Genomic DNA, 27037 nt, shown 5'->3' with positions numbered 1-27037 from the left:
GTCTTCTAATTGCCTATACACTAATTGTAAATAACAGCCTATTATGCGACATGTTGGTGATTGCGTTGATAGACTAGGAGGCTTGCAGGTCACATGGCCGTAATTTCACATCGCACCTATTTTATTTGTATTAACCCATTAGTTTATTTATATTATTTTATTGCGACCGTCTTTCTCTCTTGTGGCACACGCCACGTTCTTGAGGTATTCGAAGGACAGACACAGACTCACATAGCCTAGAATGTTTTCGGTATAGGCCTACTATTATTTGTTGAAGAAATGGCAGAAACTGCTCGGGTGCATGGACAAATGCATTGTTGTCATCATGTTAGGTCAATAATGTATTTGAATGACGTCTCAACTAACAATATACCACGGTTTTGAATTCGTCATAATAACAACAATAACAACAATAACAACAACAACAACAATAATATTATAATAATAATAATAATAATTTGGAGGAGGGGGCGGGGGCGGCAGAAAAAATCATTTGGGATATAGCCAAGTTTCCTCCTCTATGGACTATACATTTTCCATTACCTTTATATGTCCTCATCCAGTAGAGGGCTCTCTCACAGTGCAATATTTAATGTGATTTAGTCAATATACCATTACCAACAACACAACATCAGGCCTATACTTATACTTCTAACAATAATAATAATAATAGAATAATAATAATTTATCTATCAATCTAAATAAGTTTAGATTGTCTATATATTTTGTATAGGGTAATAGGGGTTTATATTTTGCCTTCAGCCATACGCATAACGCATATGACTGTATAGGAAAATCTCCGTTTAATTTGCTGTGCAAAATGCTAAATCATGTGGTGTTATTTAACTAAATGTTGCTGGCCTGGTACAGGAAAAATGGAGAAAAGAAAAGAAAATCAAACGAAGAGCAAAGAGCATGCAGGAGAAATTCTCCTGGAGAATCCTCCGAGTAGTACTTTGCATATATCAGCCTCTCTCTCGCCCCGCGCGCACAGAGGTCCAGGTTGGTCTACGTCACTGAGTGAGGGACATTGTTCTCCCCACCTCTCACTCGAGGAATACAAGTTATCGGTCAGCCAAGGGACGGGACCGTCTCCTCTCCCTCTCCTTTCTAACATCTATCGGCTTGCAAAGCTCTCCTGTATGGTGGATATTCTGTTCAATTCTTCTTTCTTGGGTGATATGGGGGATCATTCCAAAAGTAAGCTATAACTAACTTTCACTTCTACCTTCAGTTATAGGCGTTTAATAGGCTATAGAAGTAGCTGTTTTTTCATGGTGACAATATGCTATGCAATTGTGTTATGCACGCTTCTTTCCCGTGTTAATTGTGAGTAGAATCAGCAGGCTATATATTTGAAACATAATTTTGTGTTGAGCTCAGCATTGCCTCTATCGCAACGCTGCAATTAAAGCATGTTCAACAGACATGGATACATGCAGGGTGGGTGGTGGGGGGGCGTTTAACGAGAATGTCTGGGGATTAAATGGTGTACATTGTAGCATTAATGTGTGCATTCCACAGAGAAGTCTGGTATCGCAATGTGTGTGGGCTGTGGAAGTCAAATACACGACCAGTATATCCTGAGAGTCTCCCCGGACCTGGAGTGGCACGCTGCGTGCCTGAAGTGCGCGGAATGCAGCCAGTACCTGGATGAGACGTGCACTTGCTTCGTCCGAGATGGAAAGACATACTGCAAAAGAGATTATGTAAGGTAGGAGTTGACTTAACCTTCCATATACACAATTTGACATTATGAGAGAGGCCCACTCTGGCCAACACGGTACATCCGAGCACAAGTTTGAAGGAAAAATAGAGTAGGATATATCAGATTTATTTGGGCATTATTTAGGCATATAATTTTCATCATCTTGACTAAATCATTTTCATATATGGCTTTTGGATCCATAGTGAGCTAACATCCTGCAGCACCACAAATATAGGCTAATAATAATGAGTCTAAATTGGTTAATTAAATTGTTCCAGGCCCGTTTGTGCCCCACATTCGAGACCTTAAAAAACTGAAACCTAATTTGTATGTTCCTTTTACAGATTATTTGGGATTAAATGTGCAAAATGTAACATTGGCTTCTGCAGCAGCGACCTGGTGATGAGAGCTCGCGACAACGTGTACCACATGGAGTGTTTCAGGTGCTCGGTGTGCACCAGGCACCTTCTGCCGGGGGACGAGTTCTCTCTGCGGGAAGACGAGCTGCTGTGCCGGGCTGACCATGGTTTACTGATGGAGCGCTCCGCTGCAGGGAGCCCTCTCAGCCCGGGGAATATTCACTCCTCCAGACCACTGCATATTTCAGGTATATATAGAAGCTATACGAGTACTAACTTCTAAAAATATTAATAACTTTATATGGCCTTATAGAAAACTAAGAATAGCAAATGGCAGGCTATAGATATGTATAATATAGGAATAAAGACAAGTTAAACAACAATAATATAATATGCATATAATAACAATAGCGTAATAATAATAATAATAATAATAATACAAACATGGATACATTTAAAGTGAACAACTTCCGTGTTCTTGCAATGTGCTGTTTGGTTATTTATTTTTATGACTTCTAACGAAGAAGAAAAAAACGGATTCATTCTATAGGACATGCGATGCATTGTGCGGGTATATAGCCATACAAATTCAGGATGATTATGCTTTTCTGGTGCCTGTTGTTGTTCACCTCAGAGCCGGTTACTGTCCGACACCCTCCTCATCGGAACCACGTCCACAAGCAGTCTGAGAAGACCACGCGGATCCGGACGGTCCTGAACGAGAAGCAACTGCACACCCTGCGGACCTGCTACAACGCCAACCCCAGACCGGACGCACTAATGAAGGAACAACTGGTGGAAATGACCAGCCTGAGCCCCAGGGTGATCCGGGTCTGGTTCCAGAACAAGCGCTGCAAGGACAAGAAGAGGTCCATTCTAATGAAGCAGCTTCAACTGCAATCACACAGTGACAAAACTGTAAGTCGCAGGATCATGCATATTGTAATACCCAATGGTCCTCCTCAAACCTTTTCATGTCAAGGACCTCTAAATTAATATAGTCGCGGGCCCTATATGAAAATATTTTGTGCCAGGGACTCATCAAGTTTTCAAGATCTCTTGGAAAAAAGCAGATCCATTGTCTATTTTCAAATGTCGATGTGCATGGTTAATTTTGCTGGGGACCCCCTGGATCCTCGTCAATAACCCATGGTGGTCCACGGATCCCACTTTGAGAACCAGGGGTTTTGTTACAGGCTATAGGCCTATCATTATTCTACAATTTAGTCATACATTTGAACAAATCAACGATGTCTTTTCATTGAACATAGGCCACTCAATAATATACTATTAATTAAACAGATTATTTATCATATAGTGTTTAACTATAATCATGCAGCGAGATACTGCATGACCTATTTGAAAATTAGGCCTATAGGCTATTTATTAGTGATTTTCGTTTCCTCTGTAGAATTTGCAGGGACTGACGGGCACCCCTTTAGTGGCAGGTAGTCCAATTCGCCACGACAACAACATCCACGGGAACCCAGTGGAAGTGCAGACCTACCAGCCACCTTGGAAAGCCCTGAGTGACTTTGCTTTGCAGAGTGATCTGGACCAGCCCGCTTTCCAGCAGCTGGTAAGACAAAACACAATGTCACAGTCACTTGTCAAGCACGCACGCACGCGCGTGAACACGAACACACACACACACACACACACACACACACACACACACACACACACACACACACACACACACACACACACACACACACACACACACACACACACACACACACACACACACACACACACGCACGGGGGGAAAGGGAATATTATTACTGTTAGTTAGATTTTAGTTCGTTTTTCCAAATTAATTTAATTAAACTGAGTGCAGTGTGCACACAATTGCAACTCACCGAGTTCATATCGTTTTTTTTGCTTGTATGTTTTGGTGACTTCATATATGGCATAAATAATAAATGATGTTTTTTCCATTATGTTGCTATCCGCTATAACCGTGATGTAATATGCATAATATGAGCTAATGTGACAGGGCTCTCCGTTTACCTTGGCAGGTGTCTTTTTCTGAATCAGGCTCCATGGGGAACTCTTCGGGCAGTGACGTGACCTCGCTGTCGTCGCAGTTACCGGACACACCGAACAGTATGGTGCCGAGTCCTGTCGACACGTGAGGCTGGAACCCTCTATGCACCCTCAGGTGCTGCATGGACCTATACTATATGCGCGCACACTTCCGAGTGTTGACATTTCACTCAAGAAGAACAAGTATTGGACTATGATGGACACGGATATCCGTGCGGAGAGGATGCATCAATTTTGTGCATACCATGACTCAATTCGAGGATTGCATGGGGCCTAAAGAAGCCCCCCGCATAAGCTCAGACCACGATGCTAATACAAGCCATGTCTGGACTGGACATATAAGGAATATACTGTGGGATTCACAACACACGCTGTGGGCCTATTGGACGCTTTGAACATCATTTCTTATGTTTATCATATTTCCATAAGGGTTCAAGTCCAAAAAACACGTGTAGATGTGCATGATTTGTAAAAAAGTGAATCATTGTCGACTCTTGTAAATTAATGAAACAGGTGAGATACCGTTTGTTTGAGAAATTTAAAAAATAAGTTATTGTTATTTATTATGGAGGCAGGCATAGCTGCTCTTACCAATAAAATCATATACGACGAATCGATTATTTCAGCCAACATCTTTTATTGTCGCATTAACCCTCAGAACATTTTTTTTAAATAGCCGAAATAAATCAATTTAGAGTTAAATATAAACGGAAATGTCTCATAATGTCTGCCATTGTATTTTGAAATTTCGATAATTTCAGTTGTATGGTTTCAAATTTTCGATACGCATGCCATGCAGGCATGCATATGCAGGAGTTCAAGAGACTTTTCGCAGAATTCCAATGCAACACATTTCAGGCTATTCTCCAGAATGTTAGCACTGACAGTGACAGGCCTGGACGTAAACAACAAAAGAAGATGATTTATTGCCTATTTTGGCAAATATTGGTCACCTGGCTAGATTTTCGATGTGCCCCGTGTCTTTTTCAAGCAGTCACATGTCTAGACAGAGGACAAGGAGCGGCGGCCCCCTTATCTACGCTTGGCATCACCTGCAAACGATACATTGAATGAAACCACAACAAGTCCACCTCTCTTTCTCTGCAGCCAATGCTAAGGGGGACTCCCAGGCTGCGAACGCATTCTGGCGTGTCTTGAGTTTATTTTCATTTGAGTTGGAATCCCGGATAGCAATATAGCCGCTGGACATGGGAGCGTATAGGTCAAGCGAGGACTGACATACTACACCCCAACAATTTGTTTGTCGAGGATCAACTTTTATCGAGAATGAGAGCATTCACTCTCTGATAGTTTGTGGGCATCTTACAAAATAGGCATATTCTGTTCGAATAGGATATCGAGGGATTTTACACCTGACCTAAATGTAAATTAATTGAATCGGTATAGCCTATAGCAACGAAATCTGCAGGACGTGTTCATTTAACTTTTAATGTGTAGCCTAGGCTATAATATGAACACTTATAGACTGCACGTTGACACATCTATTTAGTGCGTAAATGCTAAATTTGCCCGAGATTTCTTTGGAGGACACACATGGGCCTACATTTTAAACCACGTCTGTTCTCAGTTCTCCCATAATTAGCCAACAAGCAAGCATGGCAATGATTTGGCAATGAAATATTTGCCAATCAAGCTGATCAAATTAAAACTATAGCCTAATAATCATTCAATATAGGAGCCAATAATTATAGGGTTGTGTAGATAAAAGGCAACTGTGTTTTATACGACCGTCGGAAGTTTCCCATCATTGAGATTATAACGATTTAATACTTTTCTAAAATCTGCGTTTTGCCTGCCTTCAGGCAATATAAATATGCAACAATGATCATATATAGGTTTTGTTGACATAATTATACATATGAATAAAGAATGAAAAGGGTATAGCATATAGCCTATAGGCCTACTATTCAACAGGGCTTTAACCATGTAAGCCCTATATTATAGCCTTTAGTCGTACAACGGTGTCGCACGAAAATATCGGGTACAAGCTCACAAGCGTCGCTTCACAACTGTGAACTTGTAGCCATACACTTACAGTATAGCCAATATACATTTTCGCATTTGACATGGCCAAAATATATATGGACACCAGCTTGAAAGTGGTTAACATAAATTGTTAAAAGTATAAACACTATATATAAAAAAGATACACAGAGAACAATAATGCACCACGTGACGTGAATTATTTAATGTGATAGAAAGGACATTATTCAATAAATTATATTAATTTTTAGGAGCTTCCCAACAGGAAAAATTAACATGAAAATACACAAGTGGAAAAAATAGCAATTTAACAGCAACTTAATAAATAACAAAATAGCATACATAAGACAACAAAATATTAGCAATATAGCCTTATAACACTATGTAAACTCAACTGTATAGGTACACCATTTTCAGGCCATTCACATTTTGATAAAAAGAATAAACTATAGGCTATTTAAACGGAAATGTATGGCAGTAATTGTAAGTGGTTTATTATTTTATCAACTCTGATCTATCAACAAGAAGATCGTTCTGTCCACAACATATAAAACAGAAACCTATTGCTAGTTTGGGGCACTGAACTGTCTCAGAACTTGATACAACATACAAACAATGTAACTATTTTGTGCAAAATGCCCAATGATGACTATAGAGAACCACACATAAATCAACATAAGGCTTGTGAATTCTAAGATTTAACACATTTTGGCAAGGCTTGAAGACTATAACCCTACACAGCTAAATCCATAGCATTCATTCAACTCTAATGAGTTAAACTAATACTCAGGATTTGATTGTGTACATTCTTAATCCAACCGAGTAGACCTCAAGTCAAAATTCAAAAAAGGAAAGCAGAGGAGAGCCTGATGTGGCCATCTCTTTGTAGTGTTTATATTGTGCATATCCATTGTTGAGGATAGTTGTGCGACTATATATTACTCCTCCTGCTTCTTCAGGAAAAACTGCAGGGCTGAGTCCCACTGATCTCTCGGAAAGCGGTTCGACAACTCGTAGTAATCCAGCAGTTGAGAAGCTTTGTCTGCAGGAGACAAATACAGGATAATGTATCACAACTTAAAGGACCACTTCACCACTTTTCAACCTATTTTAATATAATTGGTCCTCAATAATGTTCATAATAAAATACCACAATTTTTCTACTTGGTATGTGTATCATAGGAGGGCTGTGGACAGTTCAGAAACCCATAATCGTTAGGCAGATGTTTTTTTAAACAAGATTTTTATTATTGTGAGAACAATGCAGGCTTCCATTATCTCATTGCAACTTTTCAGGAATAGAAAGCCTGCAGTTTCTATTAGCTGGGATTCCCCCATCGATGATGTCACTGGTGGACAGGTTTCTGAACTGCCCACAGCCCTCCTATGAGACACAGACTGAGTAGGAATTTATTTTGCTATTTTATTATGATCATTAGCGAGGACCAATTCTGTGAAGATAGGTTGAAAAGTGGTGAAGTGGTCCTTTAAATAATGTCTAGGAGAAATTAAATCAAGACAACTAAAACGTTCAGAATTTGTCCACAATTACATTTTGTGTACAAATGTACTTACTGTGGTGATATTCTTCAATTATTGTCTCTTCAAGCACATTAATGGACTACATACAGTATTATGCTCAAGTTCGCCTGCAAACCTCTCAGACAGAGGAGCTGCTCGGCACGATACAAAATAAACATTTCTGCGTTGTTTACGATGCCTCATATTTCTTAACCCATTACAAAATAACTTACCATATTGCTTCGTTTTACTCTGCGGTTCTTTCTCACTTGAGGCACAGTCCTAGAGGAGTTTAAAAAAAGGGATGTCAGTGCCTTTTATAGCAGAATACTTCACTGGTATTTGCCTAATTTTCCATATCATTTATAAAACCAAAGTAAAAAGCCTTACAGCTAATAGCCATGGATATCAGTATTTTACGAGCTAACCACTAAAATATATCATTGTGACCTACAAATTAAACGATTTTCAAAGAGTGGGACAAAGTCATCATTCTTAGTCAAATTTGTTTTACTCTACCGACTTTTCTAAGGTTAACTCAACAATAGGGGCATCAGGGCTGGAAACCATGCATCATTTGGTTGTTTGAAAGAAAAGACACTAACTTTGTCTGCCTATGAATGAAAGTTAATCTGTGCCCAAACAGTGGTGTTAGTGGAATAGTTGAGAGTGTGTTGTCAGAGGAGGATGAAACAGACAAGCTGTTTACCATAAATTGAACTAGTGGCAGGTAAATCCGCATGGAGGAAGTGATTCATCTTTGTAAACGTTAGGCTGCAACAGGCCCAGAGCTGATATCGGCCATCCACACAGCAGTCATTTTGCTCTTACTTTATACTTGGTTAGGTGGGAAATGCAGTGTGTATATGGTCAACTTGCAAAAGGCTGTATAGCTTTGTGATGCGCTGAAGTATAGATGTGTGCATGATTTGAGTTGTTTGGTCATAGTTTTTGATGTAATACTTAATTAACATGATTAACTCGAGTGTAGGGGTGTTTGTGTGTGGGTTCCTGTCTGATTTTAGGATGCATTTTGGCCATCAAACCAGTTCAATTTGACAGCAGTTCCATAGGGTAAGAGCTAACATAAGGCATGTCAATTAGAAGTAGGTTATAGTAAGGAGATGCGAAATTAATGTAAGTCAATGCAATGCTCCCAAAAGTGAAAAAAAAATCAACATGCCTGTGTGTAAGCATGATCTCAGGTTTTACCTGAATGAATGTGGCTAGCAGTACACAGCTCATCTCCTGCTGCAGGATGACCTTGTTCTGGGGGTTGTTATAGCAGGCTGAGATGAGGGAGGGAAAGAGCACTTTGATGAGGCGCGGGTGGCTGAAGTACTGAAAGGGCAGCTGACACAGTTTCTGCAGCACGCTGGGCTGCCGGCCAGACTGCACTATCACCTGGAACACACACAGAGCAGAGCAGGGCCAGTCAGTCAGTCAGTCAGCCAGTGGCACTGCTGCTCGTAACTCATTGCTGTGCGCTCCTCCCACATGTAAATCTGCCACTAAAACAACACACAAACAGCCATTAGGAGGAGAACTGGAGGGCATAGCCTCCAACATACAATTACAGGCCATAAAACACAATGATGGGGATGTTTTGTTTCGTCCTTTGTATTGGTACTGTATACTGGCGGTAATTGCTGGAGCTGTTGTGAAACAATGGGGGGAAATGAGAAATACACATCAGAGTATCCCGATGACATTATCAACGGATAAAGCAGAGTTTGGTCTCGACACACGTTATTAGTTCCACTGAGTATAGGCTGTCAGCGAGACAGCCTATACTTCTATCCTGAGGGAGTGCAGATCAGGTTGAGAGGGCATTCACAGTGCAAGATGCGTGCAATGGGTGGAGGCGGGGGGTGGCAGGGCGTGGAGAAACCTACACAGTTGCACGGCCACCCCCACTTTAAGAAATGAGCAATACCATTAACGGAGCTCATGACATCCTGCTCTCGTCCATCACAGGCCGTCAATCAAACACCATCACATCCGGGCCACCGATATAAAAAAAAAACCAAATCGCTCACAGCCTCGTTTGATTAAAGAGAAGGTGGGAGGGGGGATCCAAAGGAAGGGGTCTTGGCCTAATGCTCTGGGCATCTCCCCTGAGCCTGGGAAGACCATCAGAACCTTCTCTGGGAGCCCTGGGGGGTGGGGTCATCATAGTAAATCCTGGCTAGAAAAACACCCCACTGCTTTACAGGTAGAGACCGGGAGTGGAGCTCAACCCCAATGGAAACCAGAAGGGCGAGGTGAGGTCCCCTGGACACGGCGACATAAATTTGCAGGATTTACAAGATTCCGAAAATACACTTCATAATGCCCCTCCAATGCATTCTGCCTTTGATAATGCACTCTAGAGGTTTAAGGGCACGATAAACAGTGATAATTCACCGCTTTTATCAGTTCAAGGTGAAGCGTTTCAGAGTCGCAGTTCTACAGCAGCGTTCAAAGGGCCACTTAACCATGCCATTTCCTATTATTATTTGTTTAAAGAAACCACAATGGCCATGTTAAAGTACTGTATGTGTATGCAAAATATCTGGGGAAAACTATACTTCGTTTTACGTGTTTAAGTACAATGCAACTAGTTGGATGCTTGAAATTATTGTGTGTTTGTGTGTGTCTGCGTATGTATGTACGTACGTACGTATACTTACATATAATGTGGAGATCTCTCTCTCTACTATATATATATATATATATATATATATATATATATACCAAAGGTCCAACATGCGGTCGGATATGCGGTGGAACATGTGCTGTGCTGCTCCCGTGCTTGCGGTTATGGTTAGGGGTAGGTTGTCGGTCTAATGACCGTCGGACCAATAGTATGTCGGAACTAGAGCCTGAACCCGATCCACAAAATGTTGTTCACAATGGAATGTCAACCATCCACTGTAGCACTGTAGGACGAACAAATAAATAAAATAGACGGCTCTGGTTGTTTTCAAAGTAGAGCTGCTTAATTTCAGTGATTTCAGCATTTTCATAATACTTTGTCCACAATCAATTTTATCTTTCCTGTTGCAACATGGCCCAAAGACAAACTGTCTGCGGCTGGTCATAAATTTGGGGCCTTTGAATTCATGAGATAGCCAAAACCACGATTCAGCGCAAAGCTCAAAATAATGATTTGTTCTCGTGGGTCCTCCTGCTGCTGAATATTATAATCCAGAGCATTTATGTCGTAGGTATCATAATTTAACACCATGCTAAGTGTTGGGCGCTGAGGCTCTGAGGAGAGTCAACTCACAAATCAACTCGCAATCTCATAATCCTCCGCCATGCAGAGTTCCATCTTCAGCTGCCTAAACAAATTGTCCACCCTCAAGTGCCTGATGGAGAAAGACATAAAACAAAGGCTAATGTTGCTAGTGAGGGAAACCAAGTCTACTGCCAACTTTCCAGGCTTCTCCCAGGTGAAGAGCAAAACCAGTGCACAAAAACACCTTCTTCAACAAGAGGATTATAGGTCGCAGTCTTGTTTCTCCCTGTTCAACTCAAGTACCGGTATCTATTCAAGCGCTGACATCATAAAAAGGAGCAACAAGCATCTGAACCATTGCATGGGGCCCGTTATAACACAGACCCCATAAAAGCTCAAGTGCCTGACTGCTCTGCTCTTTCTTAACTTCAGAGATCTGGCATTTTCAAACAAGGCTACGCTTTTATGGGCCTTCCATTACATAACTACCTCTCACTGTCCACAAATACAACAAAGAGTGTGTAAAGTTAACGTTCTGAAACGCAAACAAATTCACGGGCAAACACCAATGGTGAAGTGGAAAGTTGAACCAGATTTAGGAATGGAGCCAAAAATAGAAAACAGGCCTCATTCAGATGCATATAACAAAGCTTGAATGGAATATTTAGGCCATGCATTTGCAGGCAATGATACCTTGACGAAAATAAATAATCTCTGATTAACTGCAACAAGGTGATCTCATTCAAATCTACCTAAGTGGGTTATACAAAAGTGGGGTGATAGTCTAGGAAGCAAAGCAGAATCTCTGTCCACCTAGACAGCTCTGACAATGTGTTGGCCTAAGTCTTATTCTCTACAACAAAAACCAGATCCATCACAGTGGAACTACCTTTATTGATCCGACAGACACCGCAGACCAGAAAACATCACAGACCACAGGCAGCAAAGAGCTACTCTTAACTACTGGCTTACCAGCTTTAACAATGGCTTATTGAGACGTGGGCTGAGTGCTCTGTAAATTGGTTCAGGACAATTACATGGTGGCGACGTAGACATTGACATAGAAACCCCAACTTGACTTTTAAGGCAATTGCCAGTTGTCTTAAAAACCTCATAAAAACCTGGTGTTTACACAATAAAGTCTAATAACTCTTTATTTATCTCTCTCTGAGCTGACGCTGTCATGCGGTCTCAGATCCTGCTGCTGATAGTTCTGCTCTGAAACACTCCCGACTGTGGTATTATGGACAAATGGAACCTCCTCACTGAAAGGTTTACGGGGATAAAAATGTCCTCAGCATCACTTAAATCAGTTGGACCGGCGTTCACCCTTGAAGGAGGGTGTAAATCATCAACCGAGCTAACAATCAGACTCCTCTGCTGCCAATCAGCGGAGCATGTGTCTGTGTCTCTCCCCCTGTGTTTACTCTGCTGGGTGATGCACAGTGTGCATTCCCCAGCGTTGGCTCCCAGTGGTCTGCACTCTGCACGAGCCACGCTTTACCCTGGAGGCAGCGAGGGTTTGGTTGTCTTGGCAGTAATGGACTGTTGAAGGGAGCGTTTCAACATCAGGTTAGCGGGGATTACAAGGCCCAGAGTCGGGCTCAGGCCTGCAGGGCAGAGGAAACGCCCTCGTAGAGAATGGGAAAGAGAGGAATGACCCCCACAGATAAAGCCCAGCCCTGGAGATGTGTGTGGGATGTTCATTCAAGACGATGATTCATAGTTTTGGAAGATGTTTGCATAAATGCTTATAATGACGAAAGCAACCAATAGAAACATGGCAAAGCAAAGGGGGGAATTCAGCAGTCAATCTGAGCAGTCAATCTAGGGAAATGCAATTATCCCATTAAAAATCTTCCATACTCCATACCTGAAATAAGATCTACATGAATACCTCTGTGTGTGTGACTGTGTGTGTGTGTGTGTGTGTGTGTGTGTGTGTGTCTGTTTGCGTGTGCAAATTTGTATGAGCGGCTGACTGTGCTTGCGTGTGTGTGGCCACTTTCCATGCATTGAAAAAGCAAAGTTTTCTTAAGGCCTCCATACTCAATCTGCTGATTGCCGCCGAGAAAGCAAGCCGGAGTCAGGTGGGTTAACGTGTCAACAGTTTACAATTACATTTTCCTCAGCTCAAAGAATGTGCACATCATCACCATGGATGATTCATAAATGAATCAGTGTAAACTGGGGTGGATAGACAAGGGAGATTACCGGTACATATCACTCCAGGGGAAACAGGAAGTACAGTGACAGCAGTCAGTTACAGAAGACGTTTCATTTGGCCTGCCGTCTCTACGGACCCACGGAAACAGACAATGCAACATATGGCTACATGGCTCCGTGGCCCCTATGAGCAGAGCTACAGTACACTTGAGCAGCACAAACGGCTACATATGTCACTCTCCCAATGGCTTTTTGTACGACAAAGTGAATTATTCATGCCCCCGGAGCTGAGGGAATACATCACCACATAGAGCGTCCCCCTCAAACTTCTGCTTTTTATGAGCGGCCTTACTTCCAAAGCATATACGTATAAACAAAGGATGGTGTGCCGACAGTGAATCAGCAGAGTCTCCATGACCGCGTGGGCCTCGGGCTTGGCCCGCTTTTGTGTTCTGCCAATGCTTACATTAGCCTGAGAAAAGCTCAAGCTGCTCTAAATATTCCCCTCGGCTCCATCCATCTCGGTGCGGAACTACATGGACACATTCCAGGAGCTGGACCACTGGCAACCATCAGCTTTGTGTCTGTGTGGAACTTGTTTCTCGGTCATGCTCTATTACACAATCAGATTTATAATTGAAATCTACATATCTTATTTTGTTATAACGTTTTATTTACACACACACACACACACACACACACACACACACACACACACACACACACACACACACACACACACACACACACACACACACACACACACACACACACACACACACACACTTTTGTTTACCGTTAATTGTATTTGTTAAAGCAGGACAGATTATGACACGCATGCATAATATCTTTAATATCATTTCCCATAGGTTTTGTCCAAGATGGGAATGAAATATTTCTGCATTAGAGCATTTCAAATTAGCAAATGGCACTCAGCCTGAATAAGGCCAAACAGTTTGAGAATGGCTTCCCTGTTAACTCCGTAGTGAGAGTACAAAACCCAATAATGTGTCACCTCCTTAATTCAATCATCAGCTTTCATTCAATTATCCAATAAAATATGCAAATCAGATCTAAAATGGCCAACAAATGCTAATTCTGTACATCAGAGTAATTAAATTGGATAGGAGCAGTGAGGAGAGCTCAGTGGCCATTAAAGTGGAGGCAGATCCTTTAATTAGAACTAAAATATGTGGCAAATTAGAATCGGTAATCAGCCAATAAATTGTTGCGATGGGGGTTGATCGCAGCTGTGAGGATATAAGTGACGTGGTAGTAGTTTGATGCTCTGGCTGCTGTTTCTGACGGCCAGGCCAGCCGACTTAGCTAAAGCCCAGCCAACTGCAGCACGGCTAATCAGGGGCCCTGCAGACAGACCATGCATGACAGCCAATTACACAACAGCCAAGTCTGCCTCATCGCATCCTGCTCACTTCCACCAAGTCCGTAGTCAGAACACTGGGGCTTGCACACGCCCCAGAGTCCATAGATAGAGCTACACGCTTCACCGGGACAGAACAATAGGTGGTACAACTCCTGAGGGATAATAGACGACACGCTGACCAAATGTAGAGAGGTGCCAAGGCATGAATCATTTATCTGGGGTCTTTTGATACCATTATGGCCAACATATAAACTCTATAAATAATACATGAGCAACAAGTGTATGAAGATATTAAAATCACCAATTTTGCAAGCGTTGTTGATCTTGATTAACAATAAGACTGTTGAGATTCAACTGAAAAGAAGAGAAATAGTTAGGATTCTCCTGAACAAAAAAATAAAATGTATAGAATAAAATAATAAAACATTTAATACACTATGCATTTATCTTTTTCTGTCTGGCTCTTGTGAAATGTTTGATAAAAAGCAACCATTGCCAGCCTCCTAGCATAGTATGCATATTGTGTATTATATAAGGCTACAGTACAGCCACAACAAAATATGTTTCAATTTTAAAATGCATAACAATTATGCCTAACATCTGTACACACAACTCATTTTCAAACCCCTAAAACCGAGACTTTAGAAAACGCTGCTGACCCTGTTTTAGTTTGAAAACTCTTTAGTCTGGACAGGATTTAAAAATGAAAACAATGACACCTGGTTTGAGTTATTGCTTTTATAAAACAGTTACTAAATATGAATCTTTAATAACAGTTAATTATAATAATTTCTAAAAGAAAGATTTCCCCTACGGCCTGCACATTGTTCTGCAATGTTTACATTTTTTTGTCTTATTGTGCAGTTCAGACTGTCTGACTGTTTTTGACACTGGATGCTGTAGATTTATCAACCCTTTCATGACTCCATTCACACCGCTCAGATTGCTGTTCGTTTCACTTTCCAAATTCATTTTGAATTTTGTTGTGGGCTATACCTTGACCTGCATAGTGCATGTGAATGGTCATGTGATATGTGTATCGTGCATGTTAGAATGGACGTTGAAATATGTATTAGTGTGGAAGTGGTCCAAAGTACAAAGGTTTTTGCTCCAGTGACCCAAAAGAGATATTTACCTGGTTGTCAGGGTGGTTGACTGTGAAGTATCCCACACAGATGATGACTTCGTGGAGTAGGTTTTCAGAGGAGTGCTGGGTACAGTACCACAGCAGAGAGCTGACTATGTGGCGGAAGGCCAGAGACAGGCCTTCAGCTCCTAGGACAGCCTGGAACACAACACACAGTTACAGCATGGTCAGTGAGTGCCACCATACCTCAGTACTTCAGTCATGCGTGAACCTTCATCACAGAAATTAAGCATAACATTTTCACTATGAACCAATATTTGTAATTAAAGATAGTGTCTGCAATTTATTTTAAACACAAGGGGCAGTCATTTTGATTTCCTACTGGCAGTAACTCATTGGGTGATAACTGTGACTCTTCACATGCCACCACTGGGTTAAAGGGGTCCATAGAAAACCCCTAATCCCGCATGGAGATGAGATACTATCAGTAGTTCACAGGCAGTATTTATTAAACATGTCAGCGTGATAGAGCACCAAAAGGTCATCACAAAACCGACTGGAAGTTGTGGGTGTGTGAGTGCTGGAAGTAAACACTTCCATAAACACAATACCTGAGAGGATCAATGCTATTTTCAGTACTCATAACCCCTTGGAGGCTGGCAACGCATCCATCAAACAAACTGTATGGGCCATGCAACCACAACAAGCTAGCAAAGCTCACAGCTCTCAAACAATGCCATTGCGGCAGTATAGCACTGATTTAGGTAAGCAGAAATAATATGTACTTAAATGCATTGTTCAGATTTTTCATTTTTGAAAATGTTTTAATCCATGGCCAAAGAGAATACTCAAATCTAATTGGTCAGAGATGGTTAGATTGGTCAATATTTTAAGATAACCTGTGACGAGGCTGTGGTCTCATCACCGCTCTAATTTAATACAAAATAATACAAATGTCACTGTATCATTTAGCAAACATTAGCTTCAACTTAAGATTTCAATATAACTTTCAACCTTTTAGGGGAACATAAAACATGTTGATATTGTACTAGAAGTTGTAACTCAGCTGGTACTCATTTCGAGGTCGTTAATATAAATTTAATAAGGAATTTCACAAAGTAATAACAACTACTTGCATTTGAATTGTTGGTAAGTGGCCATGGTATAAGTGGGATATTTAACTTCCAAGTTGTATAGTTATATAAAATGAATACACTCTGCAGAAGCAGCCTCCGTTTCATACATTTGTTTTTGATAACTACATGATTGTTAATTACTTTACCAATACTTATAAATACTTATTAATACAGAATCTGTTATAACCGCTAGCCTTAAGCCCTACTTTAGACTTTGACTATTTTAAAATAACCTATCTATAAGCTCACAATGCAATTTTCACTTTTGTATGTTTGAAACATTTCTAAATAATCATTTTGAAGATGTTCACATATAATGACATGCTCTAATAGAGATGCCAAGGATAATGTGGTTAGATTCCATTAGAAAATGTCTTCTCTAGGTTTTGATCATCGCATCGTCCACTGCAATACCTCCATGTATTAGCTCGTGCAGTGGGTTAATGTGAACCACAAGGTGATAACAACTCCCGCCACAAAGACACATTATTTAAAATGTACATAAAACTGTGGCACTGAAATGCTTTGACCTCCAGCTGTTTTGAATAGCCAGAGTATGGCAGGTCAGAAAGAGGAAGCCGCTTCACAGTAATTACCACAAGACATTAAAATAATTAATAACGTTCTCACTTCCCCCGGCTTGCGCCTTTCTGTTTATGCGGTGACTTAGCACAGTGAAGCTGTCGCCCTCTCTTCATCAGGGCGGGTAATGTACGGCCTGGGATACAGTGCTAATCACTCCAGGTCCATCCAAACTGCTGAGCGGTCGGGCTCCATTTAACCCTGGCAGCTGACCCGGGTCAGAGGATACCCATGTTTATGTCCACAGGTCAGCTCAATCCCAAGGAGAACAGCTCCTCTCCTAATGGCTGCTCGCAGACACGCCAGTATCCAGCTTATCATTTACACATGGGTTCCTTGCAACCCTTCAAATATTTGTTGGCATCCAAATGGCTGGTGTACATATAGCTGACCGCTTGGTGTACAACCAGTGGCAGAAGGCTTTGACTGCACTTTCAACAGCGGATGCTATCCTATAACAAGCCTCCAATATATGGTACATCTATGTTGTAAATGTCTTTGTAGTTTGGAAATGAGTATAACATGAACATAATTGTTTCATAGCAGCAGCGCATGCATGCACACGCACACGCACACACACACACACACACACACACACACACACACACACACACACAGGAAGAGTTTGCCATTCGTATGTGTGAGAGGAGATGGAATGTGCATAATGCTAGGAGTGTGCGTTAGGTACCTGGAAGGCAGAAAGGTCAAGAAGGGCAAAGCTGTTGAGGAAGCGGACTCCTTGCAGGGCCACCTGGATGACCGCTGGGGAGTAAGGGTCCTGCGGGGGACTCTGTGGGCCTTGGGCAGCGGATTCTGGTAGGGAACTGTGCAACAGGATACAGTAGAGTGTGTGTACCACTCCCACCAGGTCTGTGGACTGAAGCAGGGCCGTCAACCCAGTTGGATCCTGGCGCTTGTTGTCAAATATACTGGAAGAGCTGAAAAAGACAGACTCAGATCAGTTACGAGCAGCAGAACCCGCTTTTTTTGGAAACGCAAAAGGCGCCATGTGGATTTGATTTGATCAATCATCATCATCATGCAGAGGCTTATGATGAAATGTCATTCAGACATTTACTGGGTTCTTATCTCACCCTTAAGTACATCTTCAGCTCCCTGCAACCCCCGCAATAAATCAGGCTATGGTTCGACATGCCACATAGCTTTTGGGTCATCCACATTTGTTGCGAATCGAAGAGCCATGGTGACATACAGCGAAAAAAGTTACTGAACCTGAGAAGGTGTTGGCTGCCCTCCTCACCGCAGTGGCCCACGACTGAGGGAGCAAATAGCAGACTAGACCTCTGTGGGTTCTAGATTTACTCACCAGGCAAGGGCTTAGACCATACTTTCCCTTCAGATACAGATAGTGTCCCGTTAGCGCCACATACCTACTGGATTAAGTGACTTAACTAGTTACATTCACAGAGTCAAAGAAGGCTGCTGCTCTCCCAATTCTACACTGGGTAAAAAAATGAATATTGCATTGGACTGCTTGGCACAGTGCTGCATTGCTACAGCACATTTAATGTAGACTCAATTTATAGGATTGAAGGCTGTGTGTTTGTTTGTGTTGGACAGGATGCCACCCTATTGGTTAAAGGGATTGGTAACTTCATCCTGCCAGAGCACATCACACGCCACAACTGAGCCGGGGGATAATGATGATTGGGAGGAGCAGGTTCTAACATACTTTGCTTCTGCTCCGCAGCTCGGGATTTAAGTATAGCATGCAGCTCGCAGAGCAGAATGGACGAGATGATGTGGATCCACTTATCTTGAGTGGAACTGAACTTGATTAACGCTTAAACATTTTCATGCCGCGGACGCTTAAATAGATATTTTATGTTACCCCACGTAGTCTGACATGACGCTGAAAGGCCTTTGAAAAAAGGTCAATTAGAGCAATTCACATTTCAGTTTGTCTTGCGGGAAACAAACTGAAATAACAGAGATAATATCCAAGAGACGTTTTTGTAACAAAGCGCTTACTGTAAGTCAATCTGGATAGTGTCACCTAAATGCTTAAAATGCTAATGCATATGTAGATAGGACTTGAGGAGAGGTAATCATTATAAGTACATCAAGTGTTTTCCAGAAACCCTGCCGAAACCCCGCAAGTCAGCGTTGAAGGGTAATTTAAGACCACTGCCACGGCACAAGCTATGATTTGCAGCCATACAGAATGGAGGTTGTGTGACCTCTGCATGGAACCCGCTGTGCATGCTGATACTTGACATTGGCCAACAGGCCCCGCTGCTCGGCGGGAACACAGCCTCCTAATGCCAGCATAATCCCTTGACACAGCAACTGGCATGGCTAAAATATTCCACGACCCTACTGAGCATTCTCCCATTATGACAGACAAGAGAGGATCCCTTAAAGAACGGAGGCACTGGGTGGATTATCTGCGTGCTGATAATTACACAAACCAGCTCAGTGTGGCTCATTAAACCTGCAAGGTCCGACACTGTTTTTTCTCACAGATATTCAGTGACATACACACAGGCCTCCGATCTCCTCCTCCTCCTCCTCCTTCACTCACTGGTGTCCAGCAGCTGGTCATTGTTACAGCACCCAGCAGCTGGCAGCGTACAGTGGCAGGCCTGGTGACACGGAGCGAGTACAGCAAACAAAACATAGTCACAGCAACGTGGACTGATGAGTCACCAACACCCTAAGCAGCCAAGAAAGGTGCGGTTGTTCTAGAGCTGTGATTTTGGGCATCGAAACTTCACGGGCAAGAACTCCAACTGGCTATACAAACGGAATCTGACATATACTGAAAGGAAAAACATGACATTAAATAGACGCTGCTCGTTCTGAGTATCATTTCGGCATTGCGTTGTGACAACAGTGGGCTACCGCTGCTATACGATCAGCATTTCCTCACTTTGTAAGCAGGCGGACCTGACGTCCCTCGGTGTGACTGTGTGCTTAGCCTCTGTCAACGGCGCCACTGAACCTCTCTGAGTGGAGGTCACCGTAGCATACATGGGTGGCCTCCTCCTCCCCCCCCCCCTCCCCCCACCCCTCTCTGTGCTGCAGGCTAAGGTTTATGGTGAGTGACAGAGCACTGGGGTAGAGTAGATGCCTATCTCTATCTGCAGAAACGACGGCCTGGCTGTCTAACCGACTGCAGGGATGATTCTGCCATGGCTTCTTCTTGTAACATCTCCACCCGTCTAGCCCTGATGGTCAATAACGGCGTAATCACCGGCTGCTCCATCAGTCGCTGTGGAAAATTGTAGGCGCCGTCAGCTCGCAATTCCTTTAGCATTTTATTGAATAGTATTTAGCAGAGTGGGCCAGTGAAGTGCACAAAAAAAAAGTCAAGTCCGTGTTTTCAATTTACCTTGGACATTGGCAGAGTAGGAGAATGCACATGATTGCCCTAGGCCAGCAGTGATGAATCTCTTCTGAAGCATTACAATATTTATGTCTGGGACACCATGAGCTCATACTGTATGTTTGCACGCTACTGTCACGCACACACACACACACACACACACACACACACACACACACACACACACACACACACACACACTGTCCCATTATTGTCCACCCATTAAAAGCGTTTCTGCATTACATCTTATTCTCTTTGCATTACTCTTGAACAATCCAATGAATTCTTTAATCTCTCAAATCGCTGGATAGATCAGCACCACATTTCTTGTGCACATTGCCTGTAGGCTAACTAAGTATCTCCACTACGTTTTTTCATGTATGTGTAAAACTTAATTAAAGTTAATTCAACTTAAAGTAAGTACCGGTAAGTAAATATTTCACTTGAAACCATTTAGGCCTGACGTAAAAAAAACGTTTTCAAAAATAGCTAAAGTATTACATCAGGCTGAAACGCTGCCCACATTTCTAGCCATACATCACAGATACTGTATGTCATAGACGGTCAACTTCACAGGCTGTCGACATTTGAGTCCGAGATCCACATTGGAGCCACGCCGTTCCCATGTCCCTCCAGAGAGCCACATGATGCCAAAATAATTCATGATAACTCTCTATGTACTGTACAGTATGTATGTATGTGCGTATGTGTGTGTGTGTGTATGTATGTATGTATGTACATACGTATGTGTGAGTGTGTGCAAACAGGAGAAGGGCACACACCAGTGTTGAGGTGTGAGGTGCTGCTCGCCTTGGAAAATAAATATAGATGATAAAGAAAAACGCCGCTGTATGTGTGAGTGTGTGCATAGTGCATATATATAACACTATGCTATATATAGATGGGTCTCTTGAGTGAGTGCTCACCGTCCCGTCACAGCAAAGCACAGCTTGCACATGCTGTGCAGCAGAGCCGAGGCCTGCTGGAGGAAGGCAGTCATCTTGGGACACTCGTCAACAGGACCTTGGACCGACAGGAAGCACCCGTACAGTTTGTCAATCAAGCCCATGTTGACCACATAGCTGCGAGAAACAAAGAGGGAGCACAGTGAATTAAAATTTACTGCTTATTTCTTCACAATGTGAAAATATTAAAAGGAAAATCTACAATAAGGGTTCTCTTCCTTTACAAATATGATAAAGCTAACAAAGGCCTGTACTGTGCATGCCTCCACAGTATGTCAATTGAAACCCGATATATCTCACCGTCAGCCCTCCAACCTCCTGCTATTACTGTGATATCTCCAATTTGTCTTCGCCAATGACAGGTCTCATGATCAGGTTCCCTGTACTATTCCAGCCACAAATCACTGCTAATAGTGTCATTAGAGGGCTGTTGAGCCTCCCCTTGTGCAAACCCTCGCTCCGGGCCACCTGACAGACAGCTGACCCGGGGCCGTCTTCTCTCAGCTCAGATCTCAGATAAACCCATCTTTTTACAAGGCGGAACCACAGAGAACCACAAGATGTGTATCAAGACATTGGAGCACGGGTACATGAGACTAGTGAGGAGTAGGAGGCTGCTGCTGTGAAGCAACGCCTCTTCGCTCCCTCGCCTATTCTCTTACTTCTTTATTTTTTTCCTTCTTCCCCTGCATACCTTTTCTTTGTTTGGACCACCGCTCAGAGTGAGGTCTTCTCCAGGCAGGTAATTACTCCTAGTTTCAACCTCCACAATGGGTCATTTGACACTTGAACCGCAGCCCCCTTGTTTTGACTTCATCCTCTTCCACAGCTTTAACTCAGGTTGAAAGGAGCTTTCCTCGCACTGGCTGCCGTAACACAAAGCCGCGGGCCCGACTCCCCACACACACAAGCTGAAAAACCTGTCGGGTGTTCAGTCTTGTCCCAGTGTGTCTTGTCATACACACTACATATGCCGTGGAGCATGCATGTGAATGGTAGGTTGAGGGGAGGAGGGGGGCAATCTACGAGCACTAAAAGTGAGCTAAGGCAACAAATAACAGAAGGAAACGATGATCCCCCTCTCTGTGTGATCTAAAGTTCGCCATAATGGCAGCAGGTTTGCAAAACGTTACAAATGTTTTGATCTTTTTTTTTGTCCCGGCACACGGGCACACCGACCTATACATTACACCAGGCAGTCGAGGTAAATCTTCCGTTCCTGCTTGGGATTACCAGTCTGACGACACCATTTTTCTCAGGCCCTCCCCTGTCTCCAGGGTTACGACTGGGTCAGTGGATGAGAGTGGCGGCCCCTGTGCAGCTGCTCCAACCTGATGAATCATGACTGGTGGGAAGGGCCGCTGGGAAGCCGGGGCTCTTCCTCAAGGCTTCGGGCGTCCAGGGGGCCTGCCTTTCCTCACGGCCCCACCGCCCCCAAACGAAGCCCTGACTCCTACAAGCCGGACCGTAAACAGCCGGCTCAAAAGGCCAGGTCCGGAGGGGAGGACTTTTGTTTACGCTGCCTCGTGGCGCGAGTCCACCACCCCCGCTGGAACAGAGGTTCTTTTTTTAACGCTGTGCCGAAGAACATGTGAAGAAAAGCACACGCTGGAACGTCGCCAGAAGCCCCCCACCCCCCCCCCCACCCTTGCTCTCACACCGCACTCTCATTCTGAGCAGAATCTAGCTGGACCGGTTCCAAAGAGAACTGACATTTTGTCAGCCCATTCTTTACACAAGGCATGCCGCAGAGGAAGGCAAAAGGTTGACCAACTCTCAACCCTGAGAAGAGGAGTGAAGGAGGGCGTGTGATGAAGGAGGTAAAAAGGTTGTGAAAGGAGAAAAAGAGGTGTTGTGAGGGAGGACGATGGCAGATTCATAGCAGGAGGGAGTGTCAGGGAGGGGGATTACCTGATTAAGTCATGTGTGCGGGTGTTGAAGGACTCTGTGGCAGCGCTCTTCGCCTTGGTGTCTGAAAAGCCATCTCCTCGACTTTCCTCTGGGACAAGGGGCCACATGAGCCCCAGGACGGTGGCGCTGGTCTGCAGCAAGCCGGTGGTCAGGCCCTCGAACACTTGCTTGTTCACACAGCGCCCAAAGATGGACTTGTCTTCATCTGGCACGTACAGCTGATGAGAAACGCAAACTCCTCAGTGAATAATAAAGAGATTTTTCCAAAACAATAGTTTAGAAAATCACACCCGTGTGAAAATAGCAGCTTGGGGTGCCGCGCAGATATGGCAGCTTTTACTCTGAAAGCACCCCTTCCGTTCCGTACAAAAACCGGCAGGAATAATGTTGCTTGCTTATCTCGCTATGATTACGATAAAGTCGCTGAATAATCCATCACGTTGAAGAAATGAAGAGATTAGTATATCCATCTGGTCAAAACCACAGAGAGCTCCCTAGATTAAGAGATACGAGGCATTCTTTCTGAGCCATAAACAGGGAAGTGAACGGCAACGCGCATGCACGAACAGCAAGGAGTATGGTGCAGGACAGGCCAACCCCCACAAAAAAGGAAAAGAATCAGAATATTTTCCAATTAATTAATCAATCAATTAAAATGCGCTAAGACGTGTGTACACGTCCTCGCAATCCATCGGTTGGATTAGCTATGACGTTTACACATGTCCTACGGTCTAAATGGGTTAAAGTCTAACTCATGTTAGACTTGGTGATGTAAAACAAACGGTGTCAACACAAACATTAAATAAACAATAAAGAGACAATATGACGTCAATTTTCCCTTCATTGTCAATGGCGGTTTTAAAACAAACATTGAACTAAGAACAAACATTACACCTGTATATAGGAGGGGCTAGCGCGGTAGCGCCCCTCATAAATAAGACCACATATACAGTGTACCCATAAACTGTTATGCCTTTGTGGCAATTATAAATGGCAGTACAGATATGGAAGTATACAGATACCCTTGGTCACAGTATCCACTGAGAGAAAGAACACAAGGCTATTTAAACCCCCTTTAATGTCAATTAACCCAATGGACAAAAGATGGCAAGCATTTACGTAGTTCTCTTTCTTTCTAGCGGGTACTGATACACTAGGACTAGGGGGATGAAATAACCCCATGTTTCTAAGTTTATTATTCATCAGACTGAGCCTAACACATACATTAAAGGACCACTTCACCACTTTTCAGCCCATCTTCATATAATAGGTCCTCACAAATAATAATCATGATAAAATGGCACAATTGTTTTCTATTCACTCTGTGTCTCATAGGAGGGCTGTGGGCAGTTCACATTTTGTGTTTGAAAAAATAAAAAAGTGCCACTGAATTATGTAAACCTGTATAATTCTGTACATTTCCTTGAATAAAGAAAAAATATAAAATAAAATAATGGGATTCGAACCTGCAACACGCTGTCAAGCTGCATTAGAGCCTATATGTGGCATGTGCCCCTGGACCACCCCCCAATTACCTATGTTTTGACCAATATTTTGAAAAGCCAAGATTGGCATTTTCTTTTACCGATATCTTCTATAATGACATGCCCAACATGGAGAAAGCGGTTGAAAATCCGGACACATCGGCTGAAAAATTGCTGATGCTGATGTTGTCAAAGAATGTGAGTCTGGCACTAGATACCGTAAACGCTCAGAAACCCTCCTTGGGCCAAACAGGGAAGGTGTTTATTGTTACCACGTCTTATAACCCCGTTTGCATACTAACTGAGGCATGATTGAGATGGTGGGCAAATGCAGAAGCCTTACAGTATACGAACACCCTGAGGTAAAAGTGGATTTACTAGGTTCAGATAAATGAAATGCGAATGTAAACGTAGAGATCGGGATTAAGGCCAATGCCAGTGTTCTTCAGTGTGGAAAATCCTGGTCAGGTAAAAAACCATCCCATTCGGTCTATAATGGTTGGGCTGCATACTGACAGCGTTAGTAAATCCACCAACATTCTCCGCAAATCTAATTAAAGGGGGACATGCTCCTCAGACAGGCAGCTGCCCCACCCCCACTCCCTGGACTCTATACACACACACACACACACACACACACACGAAACCAGAGACACGTGCGTCTTGCACACGAGTCAAGGCAAACACAGACCGTGTGTGGAAATATTCAAACTAAGTTTCATAAATGCAGGGTGAGAAGAAACATGAATAATTTTACAAGTATATTCTTTTTTTTGTATTTATTTTTTTGAATTGCCATCCAACTTGGGGGGGGGGGGGGGGGGGGGGGGAGTCAGCTCGTCTCCTGCGGTGCTGTTGGACATGTCAGTCATCAGAGCAGCTGCTGGGATTTGTTTTATATAAAACCTAAGCATACGGGGCTAACCTTTCCCTGCGTGCCCTCAGGAAATATGACTGCTTTGGATTGGAACCTAGGACTGGAGAAGGAAGCCCCAGCAGAGTTCATGCATGTACCACAGCCCCATGTCTGTGCCTTGTCCTGTCTACACTGTGTGTGTGTGTGTGTGTGTGTGTGTGTGTGTGTGTGTGTGTGTGTGTGTGTGTGTACACATGTGTGTGTGTGTGTGTGTGTGTGTGTGTACACATGTGTGTGTGTGTGTGTGTGTGTGTGTGTGTGTGTGTGTGTGTGCACGTGCAGCCCCGGCCAGCCGCCACTGTTAGATGTTTGGAGTGGGCTGATGTTTACAGTCCCTCTTACGGAGTGCTGAAGGATATGGGCTGACATGCTCGCCGCCATGCTGCCCGCCTGCCTGACTGTGTTCTCACATTCCCTCAGCCCAGAAGCATCTGCAGAGTGGCTGGGCAAGGGGCTTTGACTAGCCGCCGCTAGCGTGCGTCTCGCTCTGTCTTTTATTAACACTGTTCCAGGAACCGGCGCCGGCGACGAGGTCGCTGTGCTCTCTCCCAGCGCTGCGCATCGGCAGGGGAATTTACAGTGATGCGGGGGGGGGGGTTCGGTTAAACAGACAGCCTGAAACTAACATGATCTATTTAGGTAGCAAATAATTACTGAAGGTAATCCGATCACACCGTGTAACCTCGATCACATTCACAAGCTCCATTGCTGTATTAGCTCGTGCTATCACTCACTGTACATGTCACTGAAAAAGATGTGTGGGCTAACTCATAAATGTTTCTGAAATCAAGGTTCAGGGTATTTTATTGTCACATGCACAACATTACAGTGCACAGTAAAATCATTATTGTTAGTTTATTCATTCGTAAAATACATGAACACAATTTGACTGTGTACCATCAGATAGATAGATAGATAGATAGATAGATAGATAGATAGATAGATAGATAGATAGATAGATAGATAGATAGATACCATCAAATTAAATACAAAGAATTAGGAGTGGTGCTTTCTTCGAAAGTGGACTTACTGTTAGCTGATGATATAGCAGGTCCATTAGCAGGGCTATTTTGTTGCTAAAGAGGTCATAGGAACAGTTGAGGGGGCAGCCGGAACATGCCAGGTAGTAGGTGTTTACAGCAGCACAGAGGGACCTGACAAGACAAGGATGGACATACAAAACCATGAATGAT

At 43.1% G+C, this 27037-nt stretch overlaps 2 protein-coding genes across 3 annotated transcripts in view; one reads left to right on the top strand and one right to left on the bottom strand.

Annotated features, from left to right (window-relative positions):
* Positions 1 to 1086: 1086 nt before the first annotated feature.
* On the top strand, positions 1087 to 4330 carry isl2a (ISL LIM homeobox 2a). The gene is made up of 6 exons (XM_083763649.1): positions 1087 to 1200; positions 1525 to 1714; positions 2053 to 2315; positions 2702 to 2985; positions 3479 to 3646; positions 4089 to 4330. The coding sequence occupies exons 1-6, from the start codon at positions 1143 to 1145 to the stop codon at positions 4203 to 4205; spliced, it is 1080 nt and encodes a 359-aa protein (XP_083619775.1). The 5' UTR covers positions 1087 to 1142; the 3' UTR covers positions 4206 to 4330.
* Positions 4331 to 6303: 1973 nt separating this feature from the next.
* The window catches only part of scaper (S-phase cyclin A-associated protein in the ER), an 82477-nt gene continuing 61743 nt past the window's right edge, over positions 6304 to 27037 (bottom strand). For both annotated transcript variants that reach the window (XM_083763419.1, XM_083763420.1), the window contains 8 exons: positions 26875 to 26998; positions 23445 to 23662; positions 21495 to 21650; positions 17908 to 18157; positions 15550 to 15699; positions 8854 to 9045; positions 7875 to 7923; positions 6304 to 7162 (listed from right to left, as the gene is read on the bottom strand). In XM_083763419.1, coding sequence (XP_083619545.1) covers positions 7059 to 7162; positions 7875 to 7923; positions 8854 to 9045; positions 15550 to 15699; positions 17908 to 18157; positions 21495 to 21650; positions 23445 to 23662; positions 26875 to 26998 — 1243 coding nt within the window. In that variant the 3' untranslated portion in view covers positions 6304 to 7058. The remainder of the gene's footprint in view (positions 7163 to 7874; positions 7924 to 8853; positions 9046 to 15549; positions 15700 to 17907; positions 18158 to 21494; positions 21651 to 23444; positions 23663 to 26874; positions 26999 to 27037) is intronic.

The sequence above is a fragment of the Protomyctophum parallelum genome (assembly GCF_964188405.1).
Source record: "Protomyctophum parallelum genome assembly, chromosome: 4".
Taxonomy (NCBI): Eukaryota; Metazoa; Chordata; class Actinopteri; order Myctophiformes; family Myctophidae; genus Protomyctophum; species Protomyctophum parallelum.
This window is presented reverse-complemented; position numbering and strand designations above follow the sequence as displayed.